General features: G+C 32.3%; 3 protein-coding genes across 4 annotated transcripts; 1 reads left to right on the plus strand and 2 right to left on the minus strand.

Moving 5' to 3' along the window:
* The first annotated feature begins 5341 nt into the window (after positions 1-5341).
* On the plus strand, positions 5342-8086 carry LOC110637404 (reticulon-like protein B1). Of its 2 annotated transcripts, XM_021787492.2 has the most exons (6): positions 5344-5485; positions 5582-5850; positions 6949-7129; positions 7206-7347; positions 7562-7631; positions 7742-8086. In XM_021787492.2, exons 2-6 carry the CDS (start codon positions 5646-5648, stop codon positions 7909-7911), a joined length of 768 nt encoding a protein of 255 aa, XP_021643184.2. In that variant the 5' UTR covers positions 5344-5485; positions 5582-5645; the 3' UTR covers positions 7912-8086. The 2 variants fall into 2 exon arrangements, with proteins under 2 accessions (XP_021643183.2, XP_021643184.2); XM_021787491.2 differs by having other exon boundaries at positions 5342-5850.
* A 1013-nt stretch (positions 8087-9099) lies between these two features.
* On the minus strand, positions 9100-11180 carry LOC110637409 (F-box protein At5g52880). The gene is given in 7 exon segments (XM_021787497.2): positions 9100-9344; positions 9435-9597; positions 9708-9849; positions 10132-10226; positions 10319-10384; positions 10387-10469; positions 10803-11180. Coding segments are annotated over 7 exon segments (942 nt in total). The 5' UTR covers positions 10988-11180; the 3' UTR covers positions 9100-9136.
* A 236-nt stretch (positions 11181-11416) lies between these two features.
* On the minus strand, positions 11417-18321 carry LOC110637425 (uncharacterized). The gene is made up of 17 exons (XM_021787513.2): positions 17981-18321; positions 17623-17881; positions 16598-16719; positions 16415-16503; positions 16298-16333; positions 15928-16021; positions 15695-15737; positions 15460-15560; positions 15099-15163; positions 14334-14830; positions 14158-14245; positions 13926-14054; positions 13275-13843; positions 12654-12789; positions 12483-12551; positions 12243-12374; positions 11417-11993 (listed from the first exon to the last, which is right to left on the minus strand). Exons 2-17 carry the CDS (start codon positions 17832-17834, stop codon positions 11880-11882), a joined length of 2496 nt encoding a protein of 831 aa, XP_021643205.2. The 5' UTR covers positions 17835-17881; positions 17981-18321; the 3' UTR covers positions 11417-11879.
* Between the last annotated feature and the right edge of the window lie 1909 nt (positions 18322-20230).

A 20230-nucleotide genomic window follows, 5' to 3' on the forward strand; every position in this document is an offset into this window, starting at 1 on the left:
ATACGGTGTCGTTAATTCGAATTTCACAGGGTTGTGACAATAGAATTATGAAAAGAAAATCAACACATATAATATATATAACTGATTCGATGAAAAAATAAAAGATAATTCCAGTGACTTCATTGTTTGTGGCATGCACGTCTTTGATCGCTGGCTGACTTCAAACATGTTTATTCTTTCTGGAGTGGAAAACAAGTACCATAAGCTGACTCTATTCTCACCAGTTATTTGAATAATAAATAAACAAATAACATCACCAAATTCTTTTTTCCATGTGTAGTATAAAATTTGTTCTTTTTTATAATAATAATAATAATAATAATAATAATAATAATAATAATAATGGTATCATGGGCGTCGTAGGTCATAACTCGTAAGATTCTGCACCCAAAAATCATAACTTTGTTTTTGGTATTGCTTTTGTGCATGCTTTATCTTTGCAGGAAAGAAGGGTATTATTGGCCACCTTTATTTCATCTCAAATGGATGATGATGGTGCAGTTCCAATCTAAACTTGTTTTATATTCAATAGCATTGTGTGACTTTTTGTGCTTTTCTGAGGGACTTTGGTTTGCTGGAGGTACAATTGTCTCTTTCTTTTCTTCTTTTTAATAAATGGATTGGATGGCTGGTGCTGCTGGTGGTGGCGGTGGTCAAATTATTCCTCAAAAGAATTTTGTCAATGTGTGGGGTCTCTTTGTTTAGTAGGAATGGACTAAAGATTAAGGACTTTTTTTTTTTTAAATTAGTTTCTGTTTATTAAATTTTTTAAATAAAAAGTATATTTTTACTATTAAATAAAATAATTTTGTTATTATAAAATTTTATAATTAAAACATATTAAATTTATTTTTAAATATTACTCTATTTAATTAATGAAAAAAATTAGAGTGATTAAATGAATCCATATTAAATGTAAAATAATAAAGATAGTAAAGTTATTTTATGTAAAAAAATTAAAATATTTTATTAAAATATTTTTTAAATTATTTTTATTAGAGAATGCATATATTTAAAATTTAAATTTTAAATTGTGTCGTTATATTTATTATAGTTATAAATTTCAATACAAATTAAAAGTTTCATTTATTTGCTCTTTTTCTCCTCTTTTCTTTAATAAATGATTTTTTTTAAACTAGATTTACACATTTAGAAAATAAAAAGTTATTTATGTGAGTTAAAAATAAAAATAAAAATAAATAATATATATTTTTTTATTTTTATTTTTATGTGTACATTAATATTAAAAAGAACACAATATATATTACTTTATTATAATTAAACAAATGATTGATATGAATTTAAAGTGATTAAATTAACTCAATTTAACAATATAAATCGATTAAATTGATTCGATTAATGTATATATAATAATAAATAATAAATTAATATTATAATTTCAAATGAATTCAATTGACTTAATTTTAAAAATTTATATAAATAAATTATATATTTTTACTCAATTTAATCAATTAAATGATTAATTTACTAAAATATATGATCAATCTAATATGTCACATATTTAATTGATTCAATTGACTGAAATATATATTCAATTGAATCATTTAAATAATAATTGTTATAGTTGATTTAAATATATATGAATAATGTGACATGTCGCATACTCAATTGATTTGATTAACTAAAATATATATTTAATTAATCATTTAAATAATAATTGTCACAATTTACTCAAAGTATATATAATCAGTTGATTCTATTGATTCAATTGACTCAAAATATACATGGTCAATTAACATAATGTGGCATGTTACTTAATCAATTGGTTTAATTTACTCAATTAAGGGCTAATAATAATCATTACAATTAACTCAAAATATATATGGTCAGTTGATTCAATTGACTCAAAATATATGATTAATGTAATATGTCACATACTCAATTGATTCAGTTAACTAAAATATATGATCAATGTGAATCACATACTCGATTGATTCAATTAACTAAAATATATATTTCATTGAATCATTTAAATGATGATTGTCACAATTAACCTAAAATATATATGATTAACGTGATATTGTATATAATCAATTGATTTAATTTACTAAATTAAATATTCAATTGACTAAAGTATATGATTAATGTGATATATCATATACTCAAAATGATTCAATGGATTTAAATATAATTAACTCAAATATATATGATCAATGTGATATTACACATAATCAATTGATTCAATTAACTCAATTAAAAGCTCAATTGACTAAAATAAATTATTAAAGTGACATGTTATAAACTCAAATTGATTCAATTGATTTAAATATATATTCAATTGAATCAGTTAAATAGTAATTTTCGTAATTGACTCAAATATATATGATCAATGTGACATGTCACATACTGAAATTGATTCAATTGACTCAAATATATATTCAATTAAATTTTAATTTTTACAATTGACACAAATATATATAATTAGTGTGACTCAATTTAATTTAATTGACTCAATTAAAATCTCAATTGACTAAAATATATGATTAATGTAACATGCAACATACTCAAATTAATTCAGTTGACTTCAATATATACATTCAATTGAATCAACTGAATTATAATTTCACAATTGACTTAAATATATATGATTAATGTGACATTGCACGTAATCAATTATTTAATTGACTAAATTAAAAGCTTAATTGACTAAAATATATAATCAATATGACATGTCAAATACTCAAATTGATTCAGCTGACTAAAATATATATTAAATTGAATCAATTAAATTATAACTTTTACAATTGATACAATCAATATGACACGTCACATGCTCAATTTGTTTGATTGATTAAAATATATATTGAATTAAATTCATATAGTTTTACTCAAACCAAATAAGCATATTAATTTATCTGTTAATGACTAATTTAATTTCGTATCATATATCAAATTTAAATTATTTTAAATTAAATAATAATTAATTAATTAATTTAAATTAAAATCAATTTTGTTTAAAAATCAAATAATTAAATTTAATTAAAGTAAGAAATTAAAATTAAAAGTGAGATGAATAATTTGATTTAATTAAAATTAATCATAACATTAATTGGCCATTTTTTTTAACTAAACTAGTAAGATTAAATGACAGAAAATTTGACATGTTGTACTTTATATGTTTTATGCAATATAAATAATTTTTGTCAATTGGTATAGAGTTGAAAAAAAAAAGCTTTCAAACGATAAATATTGGCTAAAAAAATTATTTTATTATAAATATTAGCTAAAGAAAAAAGTACACGTGGATTGTCCACTTTAAAAGTTTAATAAAGTAAAATTAAAATAAATTTTTAAAATTAAAATTTAAATATTAAGTATATATTATTAAAATTTAAATAATTATATATGTTTTTTTTAATTTGTATAAAGAAAATAAGTGTAGAGAAAAAGTTTTTTTTTAAATAAAAATATAATTTAATATTATTTACTAAAAAAGATGATGTAGTTGAAGGTAAAATACTGAAAGAGGATAAGATAAAAGATGAAGGGTAATTTTATCTTATAAAAAATAAAAAATAAATAAAATATTTTATATTATTAAAAATTCTTTAATTCATATTAATTATGGATTGACATGGTATACTTAATTAATATACATATAAATATTAAAAAGTCTAAATTAAAGGCCTATAAAATCTTTAGGGAATGGAACTTGCCTAGTAGTAGGTTATTGGGAATCCAAAATACCTTCTGTTTACTTCGGTGACACCTAGTAAAACAGGGTCTAATAGCTATGACATAATGACATCTCCTGTCTTTCCATATGAAGTACTGATTTCGATGCCATATTTAACTTGTGCTATAAATGAGAAAAGAATGCTCTTTAAAAAAAAAAAAATTTATAATTTCTAAAATTAACATTAAATTTTATGCAATTATTTTGTAACTACTCGTATAGTTGTTTTATTCTACCAGAAACATAAATCCTATACCATCAAATTCATACACATGAATATTAATGAACAGATAGATGGGCCCGCCAATTCTCGAGTCTCGCAACAAGTAGCTGAAGCATGAAGATCGTTCTAGACTGCGGCCCGATGGAACCAGCCACTCGGTGGCTAGGCTACTACTACTCACCATGGATCCAATGCCAGTTCAGAAATGGCCCGACGGGTCCAATTCTTTCAGGCCCAAAACATAAGTTGGTTATATTCTCCAAGATGTTCGGTTATTCTGCCAGGAGCCGGAGAACACACACACACATATATATATATATATATATATATATGTCTTGTTTACTAGGAACTTTCTCTGATTTTCAAATCCAGCAATGAATCATCAAAGGCTTCTGAGCCTACACTTCAGGGATTATTTTCACCGACTCATGCCAAATCAAAATTGGTAATTGTTCTTTTCTTGATTGATTCTTCTCCAAAATTTCAGATGCATTATTTTTCTTCCATTTACTAATTATAGCATGCTTTTTTTTTTTAAATTTCTTCTTGATATACCCTTATTTACTTACTGGCTTTTTTAGTATATCTGATTTATTTATATACAATTTTTATTTTAAAATTTAAATAATAACAAATATAATTTTGAATTTGGTTGGTATTGGCCAAGATTCAGCCTTTATTCTGCCCAAGTACGTTTGCCGTACAGCACACTCATTTATTAATTTAAATTTATATTTCATAATTTTAAAAATAAATAATTTCAGTAAAATTATTAAGCTTTTTTATTCAAGATCTTTTTAGCTCAACGGAAAATTAAATACTTTGGTGCCGTCCAAACACCAACGCGTGCGTTGTTGGCCAACAAATCCCCCTCAAAGTTCCACGTTTCGGCTTGCAGTTCCACCCATAAACTTTCCACCACTCACTTGCTTCCACGTCGGTACAAGTTTACAACATCTCGACAGTGAAGCTCTCCACATCAAATTTAACGTCCATTTTTGCTCGACTGGCGGGAAATACGATCGATCCTGGGTCTCTTTATAGTAACAGCTTGTCGATGCACATACATCACAGCCAATTTTCTCTCTTTAGTAGGTAATATATTTTGTCACATCTTAGGAATTATATATAAAATAAGCGAAAAATATACATTCAGACTATAAATTCTGATAAAATAATGAGTTTAAGCACGTGTAACATCAAAATTCAACTAATAATTTGAAATTATTTGATTAAAAACTAAGAAATAATTAATATATTGATAAAAAGAATTAAAAATGAGGTGATAAAGTTATTTTAATATCTATGCGTCAACTTTAATTAATTAGAGAGATTATATTTTTCATTGATTAAGTTTTATTCATTTATTCCTAAACATTTGCTAGCTAGAGATATAATATAATATATTAATAAATAGAAACAGAACATGAAGGTTTATAGGAAGACATGATGACAGCCCGTGAGGATAGATTCTCTCCCTATGTGCTCCCAGACACCCGCCGCCTTCAACGTTTTCCGTTATTTCCGATCTAGAAGGCTCGTTCTCCGACCACAGGCTCGGACTGGTAATCCTTTCAACGGCTCAGATTTCATTTCATATCCATTCGTTTCCTGCACTCTCCATCAAAACCTCATAGTAGAAAAAAATGAAATCTTCTCAGTAGCAGCAAAGCTTCTTCTATCGTATAGGCACACAAATTCTCTTGTTTTTCGCGGCGAAGATCTATGGCGGAGCATGCAGCCCAGCCCGAATCAGCCGTTGAATCGCTGATGGATAAGATCACCGACAAGACCCACAGTCACGATTCTTCTTCATCTTCCTCCGATTCCGATGACGACAAGCCCTCGAAGGTCGATGCCGCCAAATCGAAGATATTTCGTCCCTTTGGTAGGGAGAAACCCGTCCACAAAGTCTTAGGCGGTGGAAAATGTACCGTCTCTCCATCTCCCTCTCTTCACACAAACATTTGAGACTCTTTTTTTTTTTTCATTGTTTGTTTTTTTTTTTTCATTGTTTGATTGATGAGCTAACGTAGATTAAGGATTTTTGTTTAAAAAAATTTTTTTATATATTACCTTTGAGATTCATGAATATATATATATATATATATATATATATATATATATATATATGGTTTAGCTTATGAACGAGAATTCTACTGCTTTGTTTGCTGAATGGTACTTGTTTAAGCTAAGCGTGTAGTAGTGGCTAAATTTTGAACCTCAATTGGAGTGGAAATAGGTAAGTTGATTTATGCAAATTAGGTAATTTGGATTGGAATTACATTTGGCATGAATGACTTTCTGATCAGTACTGGGTCTGGGTGATAATTTGTTTAGGTTGTGATATCATGCAGATGGCTTTAATGATGAATCCTAGATTGGTCATTATGATATTTGAATTTTATACATATATTCTTTGATTGTTTAGATTGATGAATTATTAGTAAAAGCATTATCTCTTTATCGAGTGAAATGCTTATGAAAATGTGTGATTTCCAGTACAAACTAAAAAATTCTCGATCAACTTCATGAATCTAATATTCATTCATAATTTAATTAATTAAAAATGTGTTAACTTTCATTCAAGCAATTTAAAGTAAAATTATATCAAAATCCCTTGTTCAAAATCATTTCATCGATCTAACATTGCATTTAAGGTGTCTTTTTTTTTTTTTTTCCCTTAATTGAAATCTTGCATAATAACCCTTAATTTCCAGCCCTTCTCTTCATTCTTAGAAAATACAGGTTATTCTACCCAAAAAAAAAAAAGTACAGAAGTTAATCTGGGACTGTAACTGCATAGTTTTGGGCATGCAACATATCTATGGAGTATTGTTGCTTGAATGGAAAGAACAGTAGAAATGATATTTAACGAATGTACTAAAAGATCCTTTGGCTGTGCTTTGTTGTTTCATTTGCTAAACTATGTCTTAGAAAATATTATGTAGAGTAAGTACTCTATTGCTCTCTCTAAATTGTTTGTCTGTCTTCCTCACACTTTTTTCTTTCTTTTTTTTGGGTCCAGCTGCTGATGTTCTTCTATGGAGGAACAAGAAGACCTCTGCAGGTATTCTTGGCGGGGCAACCACAGTCTGGTTTCTCTTCGAATTGCTTGAATATCACTTAATCACCCTAGTTTGTCATGTGTCAATACTCTCTCTTGCTATCCTTTTCCTGTGGTCCAATGCATCCACCTTTATTAACAAGTAAGGGGTTGGATATTTTTTCCATTCATCAGTTTCAGCAATGTGATTTTTTCTGATCCTGGTGTCCTTCAATTAGGTCCCCACCTGACATCATTGAAATTTTGCTTCCTGAAAAATGTGTCCTTGAAGTTGCCTCTGCCTTAAGAATTGAAATTAATCGAGCACTGGCTGTCTTACATGATATTGCAGCTGGAAGAGATGTGAAGAAATTTCTTACAGTAAGATTTTTTTTTTTTTTTAAGGAATTCTTAAGTTGATTGCTTGCATTTTTTGTTATGTGGTTTCACTTTCACCTCCTAATGGCGCATGTCTTTGTTGGAGATAGGGATCGTGTATGTTGCTTTCTTGGCATTATACTTCATTAAACAATTGGTTTTTTGCTAGATTCACTGAGCGCTATTAATTGTAAGGTATTGCTTTTATGGGTTTCAGGTAATTGCTGGCCTCTGGATTCTTTCGATTATTGGAAGTTGGTGCAACTTCTTGACCTTGTTCTACATAGGTAAGGAATTCTGTGGGGAAATTAGATGTTTTTCACTTAAAAATTTTAGATGTAAGAACTTGTTTGTTGCTTCTTTTGATTTTGTTTTGAAAAAAAATTCCTTTAAACAGCCTTTGTTCTGCTGCACTCTGTGCCGGTGTCTTACGAGAAATATGAGAACCAGGTTGATTCATTTTCGGAGAAGGCATGGATTGAGATCAAGCAGCAGTATGCAGTGTTTGAAGCTAAGGTTTTGAGTAAAATTCCAAAGGGGCCATTGAAGGAAAAGAAGAAGGATTAAAGAGTAAAGACGCCCGATTTAGCGTCGGCTAGGCTCATATAGAGACTCCCACTTGTGCCAAGTGTTGTTCAAGGTGTTAGTGTGACAAATATATTTAAGAAAATCTCCTACATTTCTGCTTCTGGGTGTCTGGGCGCCCATCGATAATTAAATTTAAAATGAAAACTTTATCTAATCAGGCACTTTCGCGCATGCTTAACATATTTTATCTAGCCGGTAAGTTTTGGCTGGGGATTCTACTGCCTGCGGGGAAACAAACACACGCACATACTTACCAGGAGGGATAATTTATGAAAATCATTCAGAATTCGAGCAGCTATTGAAAATAAAATAAACAAAACATCCCTTCAGATAGCCGCTTTAGGATCGCCTGTCGATAAATTTATAAGATGTTTTATTGCACCATGTATTCACATGTTTACAGTTATCCTGTGTATCATGAAAAGTAAGTTTCATCTCAATCAGAGAGGGGTAACATGTGCTGAGTGCTAAATAAAATCTCGAGCCAGAAGCGTGAGTTCAGCTTTTGGGTAACGAAGACTGATCAACCGTTAGTCTTCCTCTAACCATTGAACCAAACACCAAGTAAAAACATTGCAAAACTCTGGGCAATGGTTTCTTGGATTTTCGAGTGTACACAGCACCAGGCAAGAATTAATCAAACCACAAAGTTTATTATTATTATTATTTAACTGAGAGTTTCATCCATCAAGATTGGTAGAGCCTTGAGGGTTCAAATCACCTAGCGTAATGTGGGGACCACTATTCACAATTAATTATGTAGGTAAACTTGAGTATGTTGACAAGAAAGCTTCAACCATAACAATCTTGAGGTTCTTGGTAGATCTCTTAAGCACAGTGGTACAACATCCTATTCCTCTTCTGAATGTGATAGGGTTCAGGACTGTGCTGAAGAACCAGTAAAAATTAATCAAAATTATACATGACACCTTCATTAATTTTAAGACATCAAATATCGGAAGGTTTTTTTTTTTTTTTTTTTTTTTTTCCTGATATCTGCCAATGTACCTGGGGATTGACCCTTCGTCTGATTCACTGTCACTATCTGAAGCAGATAGAATTGATGAAGAACCGTACAATAGATATTCAACAACCTAACATAGATGAATACTTGTAATTGAAAAGAATGCAGCAGTCATGTTTCAGAAAACAAAATAAAACAATATATGGCAGTGTATTATAATGAACATTTGTTATTCTAGAATTAATAGGAAAAACATCTCCAAGACTGAACCTGAAGAAAATAAGAATTTGCATAGGATAGCTGGTGAGTTGATACAGGCATGATTTGCCAATTTCCAGACTGCAATTCACAGTCTCCATTACAGCATTTCATGTTATCTAGCCAAACTATTGTTTCACATTGAACATAATATCCCCTATTAGATGCTCTAATCTCTTTGATGAATTGCCTGAAATCCAGAAGACAAAATATATTAGTCAGAAAAAATTGGATGAGTCAACTGACAAAAATTAAAATAGAATTCATTGATTTTTTTTACCAAGTACATGTATGACTAAAAGAAAGTGGCTGGATAGAGGTTCTGAGACGCACATCTAACTCAATGTTGACAAAAACCTCTGCTTGCTCTTCATATGCACTGCAAAAATTAATGCATAGAGGCAGAAAAAGAAATTTGCAATGACTAGAGAGATTATCAAATCAAAGCCATGATTGAGTTATCGTCAACAATGTAGATATTGACTCTTTTCAAGGGTGGTTTTGCAGGCATGTTGATTTACTCACACATATAGAGCAGAAAATTGTCAAGTACGAATAAAACCTTGGCATAGAAGATGTCTGAGCAGCATACCCATATATTTTCTTTTGAAGGCCTCTCTCCAATCAATACTGGTTCTTCCATCTGAATTCTCCAGCAAAAGAGTGAACTCCTTATTTTCACCCTGCCCTCCATTCTGCTACAAAGTGCAATGCTTGGCACCAAAAAATATAGTATAGTGGGAGTGCCACAGCTGGTTATTACTAGCTGCGAAATTCCATGAACCTTGCATGAGGCAACCAGAAAAGCATTAATACCAAGAGAATATGTTATGCATTAGGACATACTTACGGCTGTAACTTGTCATCAGGAGAAAAAATCAATTAGGAGAATGGTCTGACTAGTTTGTGTGATGCTAATTTGTTTGTGGTACTGAAGCAGGTAAAATAGTTGCTACAATTGAAGCAAATGACAATTACCAACTGACTAGGCTGTCAGCAACTAAAGAATGGATATCCAAGAAGCTGAAGATGTGTACTAGAACATCCTGTGGCAATTCAGTCGCAGCAGAAGCTGAAAGTATGAAAGGAAAACAATTATGGAGGATGTGACAAATCAGAGGTTCATCAAAATACTAACAAAATTTTTTCTAGATTATTCTTTACTTTCTTCCTCCTGATGAGGTTTACAAAGCCTCTTATGGGCAACCTTTGAATGTTTAAATTCAGTAAAACCAAAATTTTTCTCTGTTTAGGCAATACCGCCTCTGCGCTCTTGCATAGAAGATGGGCTGCTGAAACAGCGCTGCGTGTCTGTCTGCATTCTAAAGGGAAACAAAAGAAATTGGTACTATTTAAATTTACCAAAACAGGTGATTTGGACAACTATTTTCACTCAATTATTACTAATCAAATACATCACATTGGATTCTGGAACAAGGGGTGAAAATTCATGTTCAGCCTTCATTCCCAATATCTAAATCATCGGACTTCGATTCAAATTCGAAGCATAAATTCAATTAATTGCGAGGATCAGGAATCGTATTCAACGAAGTCATCTTTATTACGAATTGGGTAGACAAAATTCACAAAGGATAGCGGTGAAGATAACAGGTAAATCACATGATATACAGAGACGAAGGCGATTTACTCAGGAAGGAGACGAAAAGCAGCGAGGGTGTCTTGGAAAACGACTGATTGAAGATTCTCAGGGAGTTTGTGATAAGCTTCTCTGAGAATCAAGCTGAGATCTTTGCAGGCAACTGAGTAACGGTGGTTTCTTGACAAAGCTTCCTTAAACGCTAGCTTTTGATAACTTTCAATTGAATTTGACATATTCGAACAGCAATGGAAAGAGGTGAGAAGGGGAAAGGTCACCCTACAGACGGTTTAATCAAAATAGCCATGTTAGTGGATAAAATAAAAAATAAAAAATAATTATAAAAAAACTGAATTTTCTCAAGAGGGTTGCCATTCATTTTCCACAGTACAATTGTGTTCATAAAATCTTTTTTTTTTTTTTTTTTTTATTTGAATGTTAAAGTATGACGAGTAAATATTCCTGATGAGATGGGTTTTGCCGTAACTTCTTCAGCTTTCTGACACTCTTGCTGGGTACCCGATCCTGTTATCAATTCCTAGCAGGAAATTCATAGTAGGAAGCTGGAATCTGTGGTTGTTTTTAGCAGTACATAATGTAGGTTCTGCACTTTGTTATTTGAATCTCAAATTTTCAATCACACATGTAATTTAAATTCTACAAGATTAAGAAGTATACTAGTTTATACAAGACCAATGTACAAATGCTAATGTATGAGGATATTGTTCATTGGCTGCAATTTATCTAATAAAACCCCAATATAAAGGGTTCCTCCAAAATTCCACGAACACATTGCATTTCCTAGTACCACACATTCTTAGAACATAATTACAATAACCAAATGTGGTGTCCAATGGCGTTAGGGTGGCCTAACGAACATAAGAACCCTCTCTTGTTTGCATGGAATACAAATTTCTATGACTTAAAATAACACACTACACCCTGACACAATCTCAGCTTGAGTTGCTAGAATTTCACTCTGAGACTCGGGTACTGCTGCGTTCTATTCATTGCTGCACTGTTGCATGCCTGGATCAATTACATTTCACTTGCAGCACATGGGCTTTCCTTGAACTTCGGCATCCTTTCCATTACTGATGTGCCCCTGAGATGACAGCTTTCTACAATCTAGAGGAAGTAAGTTAATTGTTGCTTCTTCCTTGAACCTCCTTCTCCATACAAATCATTCCATTGCTTTAGCTCACTCATTATTGAACCCTCAGTTGCGAAACTAGCAGCAACCTGCATAGCAGTATTCATTAGAAGACTTTTTACATATGGAATACCTTTCTTCCAAAAACTGAAAGTAGTGTGACACCAATTGGAAGATCTTGAGCTAAATCTAGTGCCAGATACTGGCATCTTAAATCACAAGTTAACACTTTCAGAGGTAACAGGTTTGACTCACAAGAAACTATAAGCATGTAGAAGCACAGGATTACACACAAGGGTATTGACAATTAAAAACCTAAATTTGCATGAAAAATTTACCTGATTCTTTGCCTGCCTCATATCTTCCATGTTTAAAGGCCTAAGAGTAATTACTCGCTCCCCTTTATCTTCTTCCTTTGTACTTGAAGCCTCTTCTGAGCTTGTACCCTCTTCAGCTTTCTGCTTTCTTTCCTGCAGAGAGATCAATGGAGAGAGAAATTCAGAACTAAAAAATAAAAAGAAAAATGAGTCAATAAGACAATACGAAAATGGGATTTTTAAGGAGGAAAAGAAGATTACTTTATCCTTCAATCTCTCCTGCTGTATTAACTCTCTAACAGGTCGATAAGCAGCTGTCACACACAAGTTCTGCTCACAAGTAGTCAATGGCATGAGTGGATTACAGCTAATTAAGGATTTGATTGATGAATACTATGAATATGTGGGAAAATAAAAAACAAATGGACAAACCTTAAGATCACTTCCACTATATCCTTCTGTCATAGTTGCAAGTTCCTTGAAGTCCAGATCTTCAGTTTTCTCTTTTGCCAGAAGAGTCTTCAAGATCATTTCCCTGCTCTCAATTGATGGAAGGCCAACCATAATTCTGCTTGAAAAAAAAAAAAAAGAGTAGTTACAATAGTTAGCAAGCATGAACTTATTTTGCAATACTTTTAGGTAATAGTAAATTCATTGCATGGGTTCTTCATCTTTAAGACCATTTCAGATTTGGTGACTAACAAGGACAATTGCAGGAAGAAGACCAAGACAGATTAAAAAAAAAAAAAGATTTAAGAAATCAAACATAAAATCATCTAAAATAATCAAGAAGATTAGTGTAGATGGCAGCAGCTAGTAATGGTAGAGAGGAGACTTTCTAAAGCTCATGAGACTCTCACAAAGATGTGAAGATAGAGGGTGAAAGGAAGGAGGTTCTTTACTTGGGGCATTATGCACTGCCGAAGGCTAACCTAACCAGAAATCTTTCAGTAAGAAATGGAGATACAATACTGCTGAAAATATGACTTCTAGCGACAGACATGATATACTGATCAAGAAAAAAATAAAGGATAAATGAAGGAAGAAATTTACCTGCGCTCAAACCTCCTGATAATTGCTTCATCAAGGTCAAATGGCCTGTTGGTTGCAGCAAGGACAAGAATTCGCTCACCAGGTTTTGTCAACAGTCCATCCCAATGCGTCATGAACTCATTTTTTATCTTCCGCATGGCCTCATGCTCACCAACTCTGGTCCGCTGCCCAAGCATGCTATCAACCTCATCAACAAATATGATAGTTGGGGAGACCTTTGCAGCAAGTGAAAACAGCGCTCGGACATTCTTTTCGTCTTCACCAAACCATTTTGAAGTGATGGTAGACATTGAGACATTAATGAAACTTGCTCCAGCTTCGTTTGCTATGGCCTTGGCTAGCATTGTTTTTCCTGTGCCTGGGGGGCCAAATAGCAATATGCCTCTGCAAGGCTTAAGAAGTCCACCTTTGAAGAGGTCTGGTCTTCGAAGAGGAAGCATGACTAGCTCCTGAAGTGATTCTTTAGTTTCATCCAAGGCACCAATGTCTGCAAATGTCACTCCAATCTCACTTGCTGGGATAACCTCTGGCCTGATTCGTTTCTCAAATTCATTGTCAGGAGGAACTTCCTGCCATAAGCAACACGAGTCTGTTAGCAAGACAACTAAAATCATATTAACCTCCATTAACTAAAGAATGGCTTTGGCTTACAGGTGCTTTAGCCGGAGGTGGATTCTCTCCATCCTTCTTGACTCCAGGAACAGATTTCTCTGTTTCACCCTTATTTTCAGATGTTGGGGTTTCAGCCTTTGCACTAACAGCCTCTTCCCCTTCAGTGTCCTACAATTGATGAAAATGAGGATGTGATTAGAAATATCAATACCATCAACCAATTTCTGTTATCCTCAAATAATTGGAAAAGGGATCATAGCATAGGACAAACCTTGCCAACTTCACCATTTGTTTCCAGTTTTATAGTATCTTTCCCACCACTTTTACCTTCTTGGAATATACCCAATCCGTGGGACAAGCTGCTCCAGAGATGGAATAATAGTATAAAAAAAAAAAAAAATGAAAGGATCCAATAAGCATATAATGGAACAAAAAGTAGGTATCTACCTCTTAGATGATATAACGAGCTTTCCATTTCGGTATTCTGGATCCTTATTATTCATCAGATGATATGATATTGCTGACACCACAATTTCTTCTATGTAATTGCTAAGAACCATTGTGTCTGCGTGACAAATTGAAGCCAAATCATCACATTCAATATCATTTGCTGCAAGTACCTCAACAATGTGGTTTTTGTTATCTTGAAACTGAATCATCTTCATGTCTTCTTCCAGCTGTGCTTTCCAGCTGACAAGATGAGTCTCATCTTCTGGTGGTTTGATCTCAATATTGTACGGGAATATCATGGTAAGTCTCTCATCTACTTGTCTGCAATCATCTTCTTGGTCCACCATACGGGAACCAAGTATCAAAACTGAACCAGAAAGTTTCTTCGAGAATTTACTGAACAAGTTGTACATCCTTTCTGATTGAAGAAGAACCTTTTCAACGTCCCTAAGATATAAAATGACAGAACTTCTTTCTGATATTAAAATCAATACCTGTAAAAAAAAAAATCCTGGCTCTTAATACTAAGGAAACGGCAATAATAAGCTAGACACTAATTATTTATTTGTTTGTAGACAGAAGAAATTGCCACCTAGCAAGTATTAAGTACTGTATAATGTACATGTTATCCATAAAGGAAAAGCAATGATCTATGCTTAAAATTTGGAACAACAGCATCATTTAAGTGAAAGTTAACAAAAGGGTTCTTCAATAGAGTAAGAACCTGGGTTCAAACAAGCGACTTATTACGAATGATATTACCTTGTAAAGCGATTGCAGAAAGAGTTTCTCATCAAAACACCAGCCACTCACTCGCTTGAGGGAAGCTGAAAAACAAAAGAATCCCCATTAACTGATCAATCAATGTACTAATATGTGCAAATTATAAGGCAGTGATAAAGATGAAACAAAAGACTCCATTTCTACATTAGTATCTCTTTGAGTAAACCCCACATAGCTAAATATTGTGAAAAACATGGAAGTCATCAAGTGTTAATCAACTTGCAACTAATCTGTCTTCAATAAAATAAAAATTTACCAAACTCACAAACATACACAATTACAAATCAGGTTATTCTAAGGTTCCATATTACACAAAATAAAATGAATTTGGATGTGCAACCTGAATTTGTGGAAGCAGATTGGGAGGCCATGCTACTCATGTCAGAGGCAGCAGAGGCATTTCTGCGAAGTTTGGAATGATTATTCAAACCTTCGATACTTCTGCAATTATAAAGACAGGTTCAGAACTGTTAAACAACATCTAATCTAAATGGGACAGTAACCTCACAACCACAGTAGACTCAGCCAAGCCTTATGTCTCTACTGTGGGTAGTACATAAAGGTGTTGGTGGTACCTTGATCTAATGTCCAAACTACTGCTTTGCCGATGTAATGTGCCTACAAGAAAATTCTTGATTAGTGGTTACTGTCAAGAAAATTAGTGGACATAAACAGAATGAACAAATACCACTGCACAGACAGAAGCAAAATTATAAACTAACATAATGTTTTAGTACAGCGAAGGACTAAAAATAGATCACAGCCCTGAGAATGTGAAGATCTCAACAAGCTTTATAGAAATTAATACCTTTTATTTCTTCTCTTGGAGGTAGGATTGAGAAAGAACCAAACAAACTGTACATTCGTTCCAATGTCGCCTCTGATATGGATCTCTTGAAAGACTACAAGGAGAAGCAACTAAATCAGAACATTGAAAGCTACTTGAAGTGTTAAACTATTAACTCCTCTCAAAATGAGTAATAAATGTTGCCAATGGCAAAATCAAGATGAATTGTAGAAAAAATTAAAATTGAGAATGCACAGCATCCAATAAGGCTACTACATGGCCAGATTCACTTACAGTATAACAAAAGGAAGAGAAAGATGCAACGATAGGTAAATATATATATAACCACTAAAGCACCTTCACTTATCAGCAAAAGCCAGAGAATACTTACAGATTCCTTTTTAGTGCATCCATATTTGCTCTGTATCTGTAGCAAGGAGATTATTAAAAGTATAAGTAAAGCTCAAAGGCAGGTGAAATTGAACACTTGAAGATATTGCAAACACACCTTTATGGAAAAATCAGTAACATCCAATAACAGCAACTTGGACTCAAAGTAATGAGCTAAAGCCTTGGCGAGCATTTGCTGGTAAAGTTCTTCAGAAGATTAAATAGAAACGAAATTAGTTTGCAAATCTTTTGAAAGATAATACTCAACTGCAAAAGTATAAGGCATAGTTCCGTTGCATACCAGCAGGTCCTGAAAGCAAAATAGCCCTACTAGCAGGTGAGAGGTTCCTGGTGTGCTTGGAAACGTCTGAGTGCTTTAAATGAATATATGCAGCACTTGTCAATGAAACCCGAGTTATATCACTGCGTTTTCCCATCATCAGAACCAAAACATCAAAAAATGAAACCTAACCCTAAAAGTTGCAGTGTTAGAAGCATCATTCGAAATAATTTCATAGAATTAGTTCTTAGAAATACTAAAATTATTATCTTTGCATAACGTCATTACTCAACTTCTATCAAGGGTAACTGTTCAAGAGAAAAAGAATTCTAAAATTTAACAAAATTCAAACCATATAATGACTAGAATTTCATTTATAACAAAGTTGTATAATTCACAAACAAGATTGATATCCAATTATAACCGAATAATATTCACTTAAGAACCAAAAATCTTGAAAACCATAAATTAAAGGAACAAGGCAATCAACAACAAAAAGTGGTAGGTTAACACCTTAGAATATTAAAAAAAATTGTTAGCACGTTTCAGTAAATCATTATTGAATTTTAAAAATAAAGTACAAATATTATATATTAGGACTTCTTGACTTTCCAGCTTGAAATCTATGGAAGAGTAAAGCTCCTGTTTACAGATTGAACTTATAAAGGGTAATCTACACAGAAAAAGGAAATCAATTTCGAATCATTAAGAAGCAAGAATCACGCAGGGAGAATAATCTACAAAATATGAGAAAATCCATTAATTAAAACTCAAACACCAAACACTTTGAGAGAGAGAGGAGGAAAAAAAAAAAGAGACAGGATATTATGAGCATGTACAAAGAATAAAACAATGGCAGAGCGTTTGCCAGGTGATTATAATAGACCAAAACTTCATGTGTTAACGGAAAATAAAAACAAAACAGGACAACTGTAGAACTCAATATCTTTCAAATGCTCAGATGAACATAAACCAAAAAAAAACACCTTAATCATGTAATGGACGACTTTTTTTTTTTTTTTTAACACCAGAGGAAGCATAATTACCTGAGGTAATAAGGAAACTCATCAAAGGTGACCTTACTGTCTCTGCCATCAATCACCTGTCTGATCAATTCCTGCTCAATCTGCTCAGCTGAGACATCATCTGGAGAAACATTTCCACCAGCCCATCTACTTATGCTCTGCCCAGAAGCCAATCCCAACCCAACCCCAACTCCTACACTCAAAGCAGACAACAAGAAATGCTTCTGCTCCATCTTTCTTTTTTCTCTGTGTCTCCCCTCCCCTCGTGTAAATGTTTTTCCTAGTCAAGCCAAGAACACCAAAAAGTAAAACCTCAAGTTTGTACCAGAAAGCACGATCAAGAAAAAGCTTTGAGCACCAACAAAACTCGTAAACCTACTTGTTAAGGCAAAAGAAAACAAAAAAGGAGGCAAGATTCAAAGGTTATGAAGGATTTGCAAAAAGAGAGGCGGATCAAGAGGTTCAAGAATTAAAAGAATCCAATCAAATATTGAGGAGAATGTGTAAGAAAATGGGTTGTGTATAAGCTTTTTGACAGGTATGAGTTGTTGAGCTCTGTGGCCTGGCCTCTCCAACTATTTATAGAGTGCTCAATTAATGGACGTTCATTGCCAGCCGGGAAAAACTGAATTTTTGGTATTTTACTTTGCTTTTTTGACTTAGCGGGACGAGACCGTCTAATCTCGGTTTTCTTTCTTTTCTTTTCTTTTTCTTTTTCTTTTTCGTTTTCTCCCCATTGGCCTTTTTCTTTTAATTATTTTCTTGGTCGGTCTCTTCTCTTCAGCCCTTCTCTTCTCTGCTTTTCGTCTCGTGGGTTTCTTCCTCTGCTTTTTCATTTTTTTTATTTGTTTTATTATACAATAATCATATTACCTACTTTCCCTGCCCTACCATATGCATTATTATAATCATAAAAAAATCAACATAGATCACTCTCATATAAAGTAATAATTTTTAGAAATTATTGTTAAAGTTATTATTAAAAACTAATTTTTTTTAAACTAAATTATAAACACATGTACTATTAGTTTACTATAATTAACATTTTAACACCATAAGTAAAGTTAATCTCGAAGCATTTGATTTGTCTCGTAATTAAGAATTACTTAATAGGTAAGATTTACCACTCTCTGTCTCTCTCCAATAAGGGTGAACCTGTTGTACGTCTTTGATTTGTCCACAGAAAATCTTCCGAAGCATAGTGAACAAAATTTTCAAACTTAGAGCAACTAAATTAACACAAGGTTTAACTAAACGTATCAAACTGTCCATCCTTTAAAAATCTGGGGGAGTATCAGAAAGGTTAAAAAAAAAAGTCTGCTAATTAAAGATTAGATGTGTTGAATATAGAAGATTAGGCTGCTCTTTTGGTCATTGCTTTACAGGGCTGCACAAGGACAAGTCAAAAGAAAAAGAAAAAAGCTTATTTGCACCTTTCAACTTTGGGTTGAAGTTTCATTGCCTTCTAGGCCAATATGGACTCACCACCACGCCACAGTCCACAAGTAACCTACATAAAGAAGAGATGCAACTCAGAACATGGAATAGAAGAGGCGGGTACTCCTACATACACTGGCTTATTAATTAAAAGTTCAACCAGACAAAACAATAGCGGCCCCATCACCCATCACATTTGATGCAGCCTCGCACAACCACAATCTTTTGACCCTTATTTGGAAAACAATCTGTTTTCATTGCCTTTTCCATCTGCCAGATCGTAAAAAATCAATAATCTATACCCATTATATTATTTAAAATCCAAGAAAAATACAAAGATTTAAATACATTTTCCATAAGATTAATTTATAGATTAACAAAGAGTTTCGGTATTGGCTTTTTATCGGAGTGGGGTAAATGTTTGTGGGAAGGTTTGGAAACAATGCTAGGACAAGCAAAACGTACCATTTCCAATGTGTACATATTTTAATTATAAACAATATGTACATTTTTTTAAAATATGTTAATTAGAAATAATTAAAAATTAAATTTAACATATTTTAATTATAAAAATGTTAAAAACAACTAAATAAAATTTTTCAAGCTATTTATTTTTTTTAACCTATCGATCTTAACATTGTGTTTGGATTGGAGGAAGGAAAATAATGAGAGGAAAATAAAAAGTTAATAATAATGAGGGAAAAATATATTTTTTCTCTTATTTTTGGATAGTGAAAAATATAAAAAGGAAAGTTACTTTATAAATAATAAAATTACAATTTTATCTCTAAATTAAAAAATAAAAACTTATATAATATAGGGGTATATCTGTAATTTTATATATTTTTATTCCACTATCTCTCAATTTTAGAGAGAAAGTAGAAGTTGACAAAATAAATTTATTTTCCTCTCAAATTTTCCTTTCTCTCTATCCAAACACAAAACAATGAAAAATAAAATTATTTTACTCTCAAATTTTCTTTTCTCTCTTATTTTCCCTCTATCCAAACATAGTGTAAGCCTAAATAGTGTTTAAATAAATACGATTAGGGATAATAGAAGAAATTAATTAAGAGCGACCATTGTTTGAAAGCAAAATGTGATTTTGTTGTGGTAGCTTTTTGTATGTGTACATCGGAGCCAAAAAAGAAGCTTTTGGTATGGTGGGGGGGTGAAAGATTTTACATAAAGT

This window comes from Hevea brasiliensis, chromosome 13, assembly GCF_030052815.1.
Source record: "Hevea brasiliensis isolate MT/VB/25A 57/8 chromosome 13, ASM3005281v1, whole genome shotgun sequence".
NCBI classification, from domain to species: domain Eukaryota; kingdom Viridiplantae; phylum Streptophyta; class Magnoliopsida; order Malpighiales; family Euphorbiaceae; genus Hevea; species Hevea brasiliensis.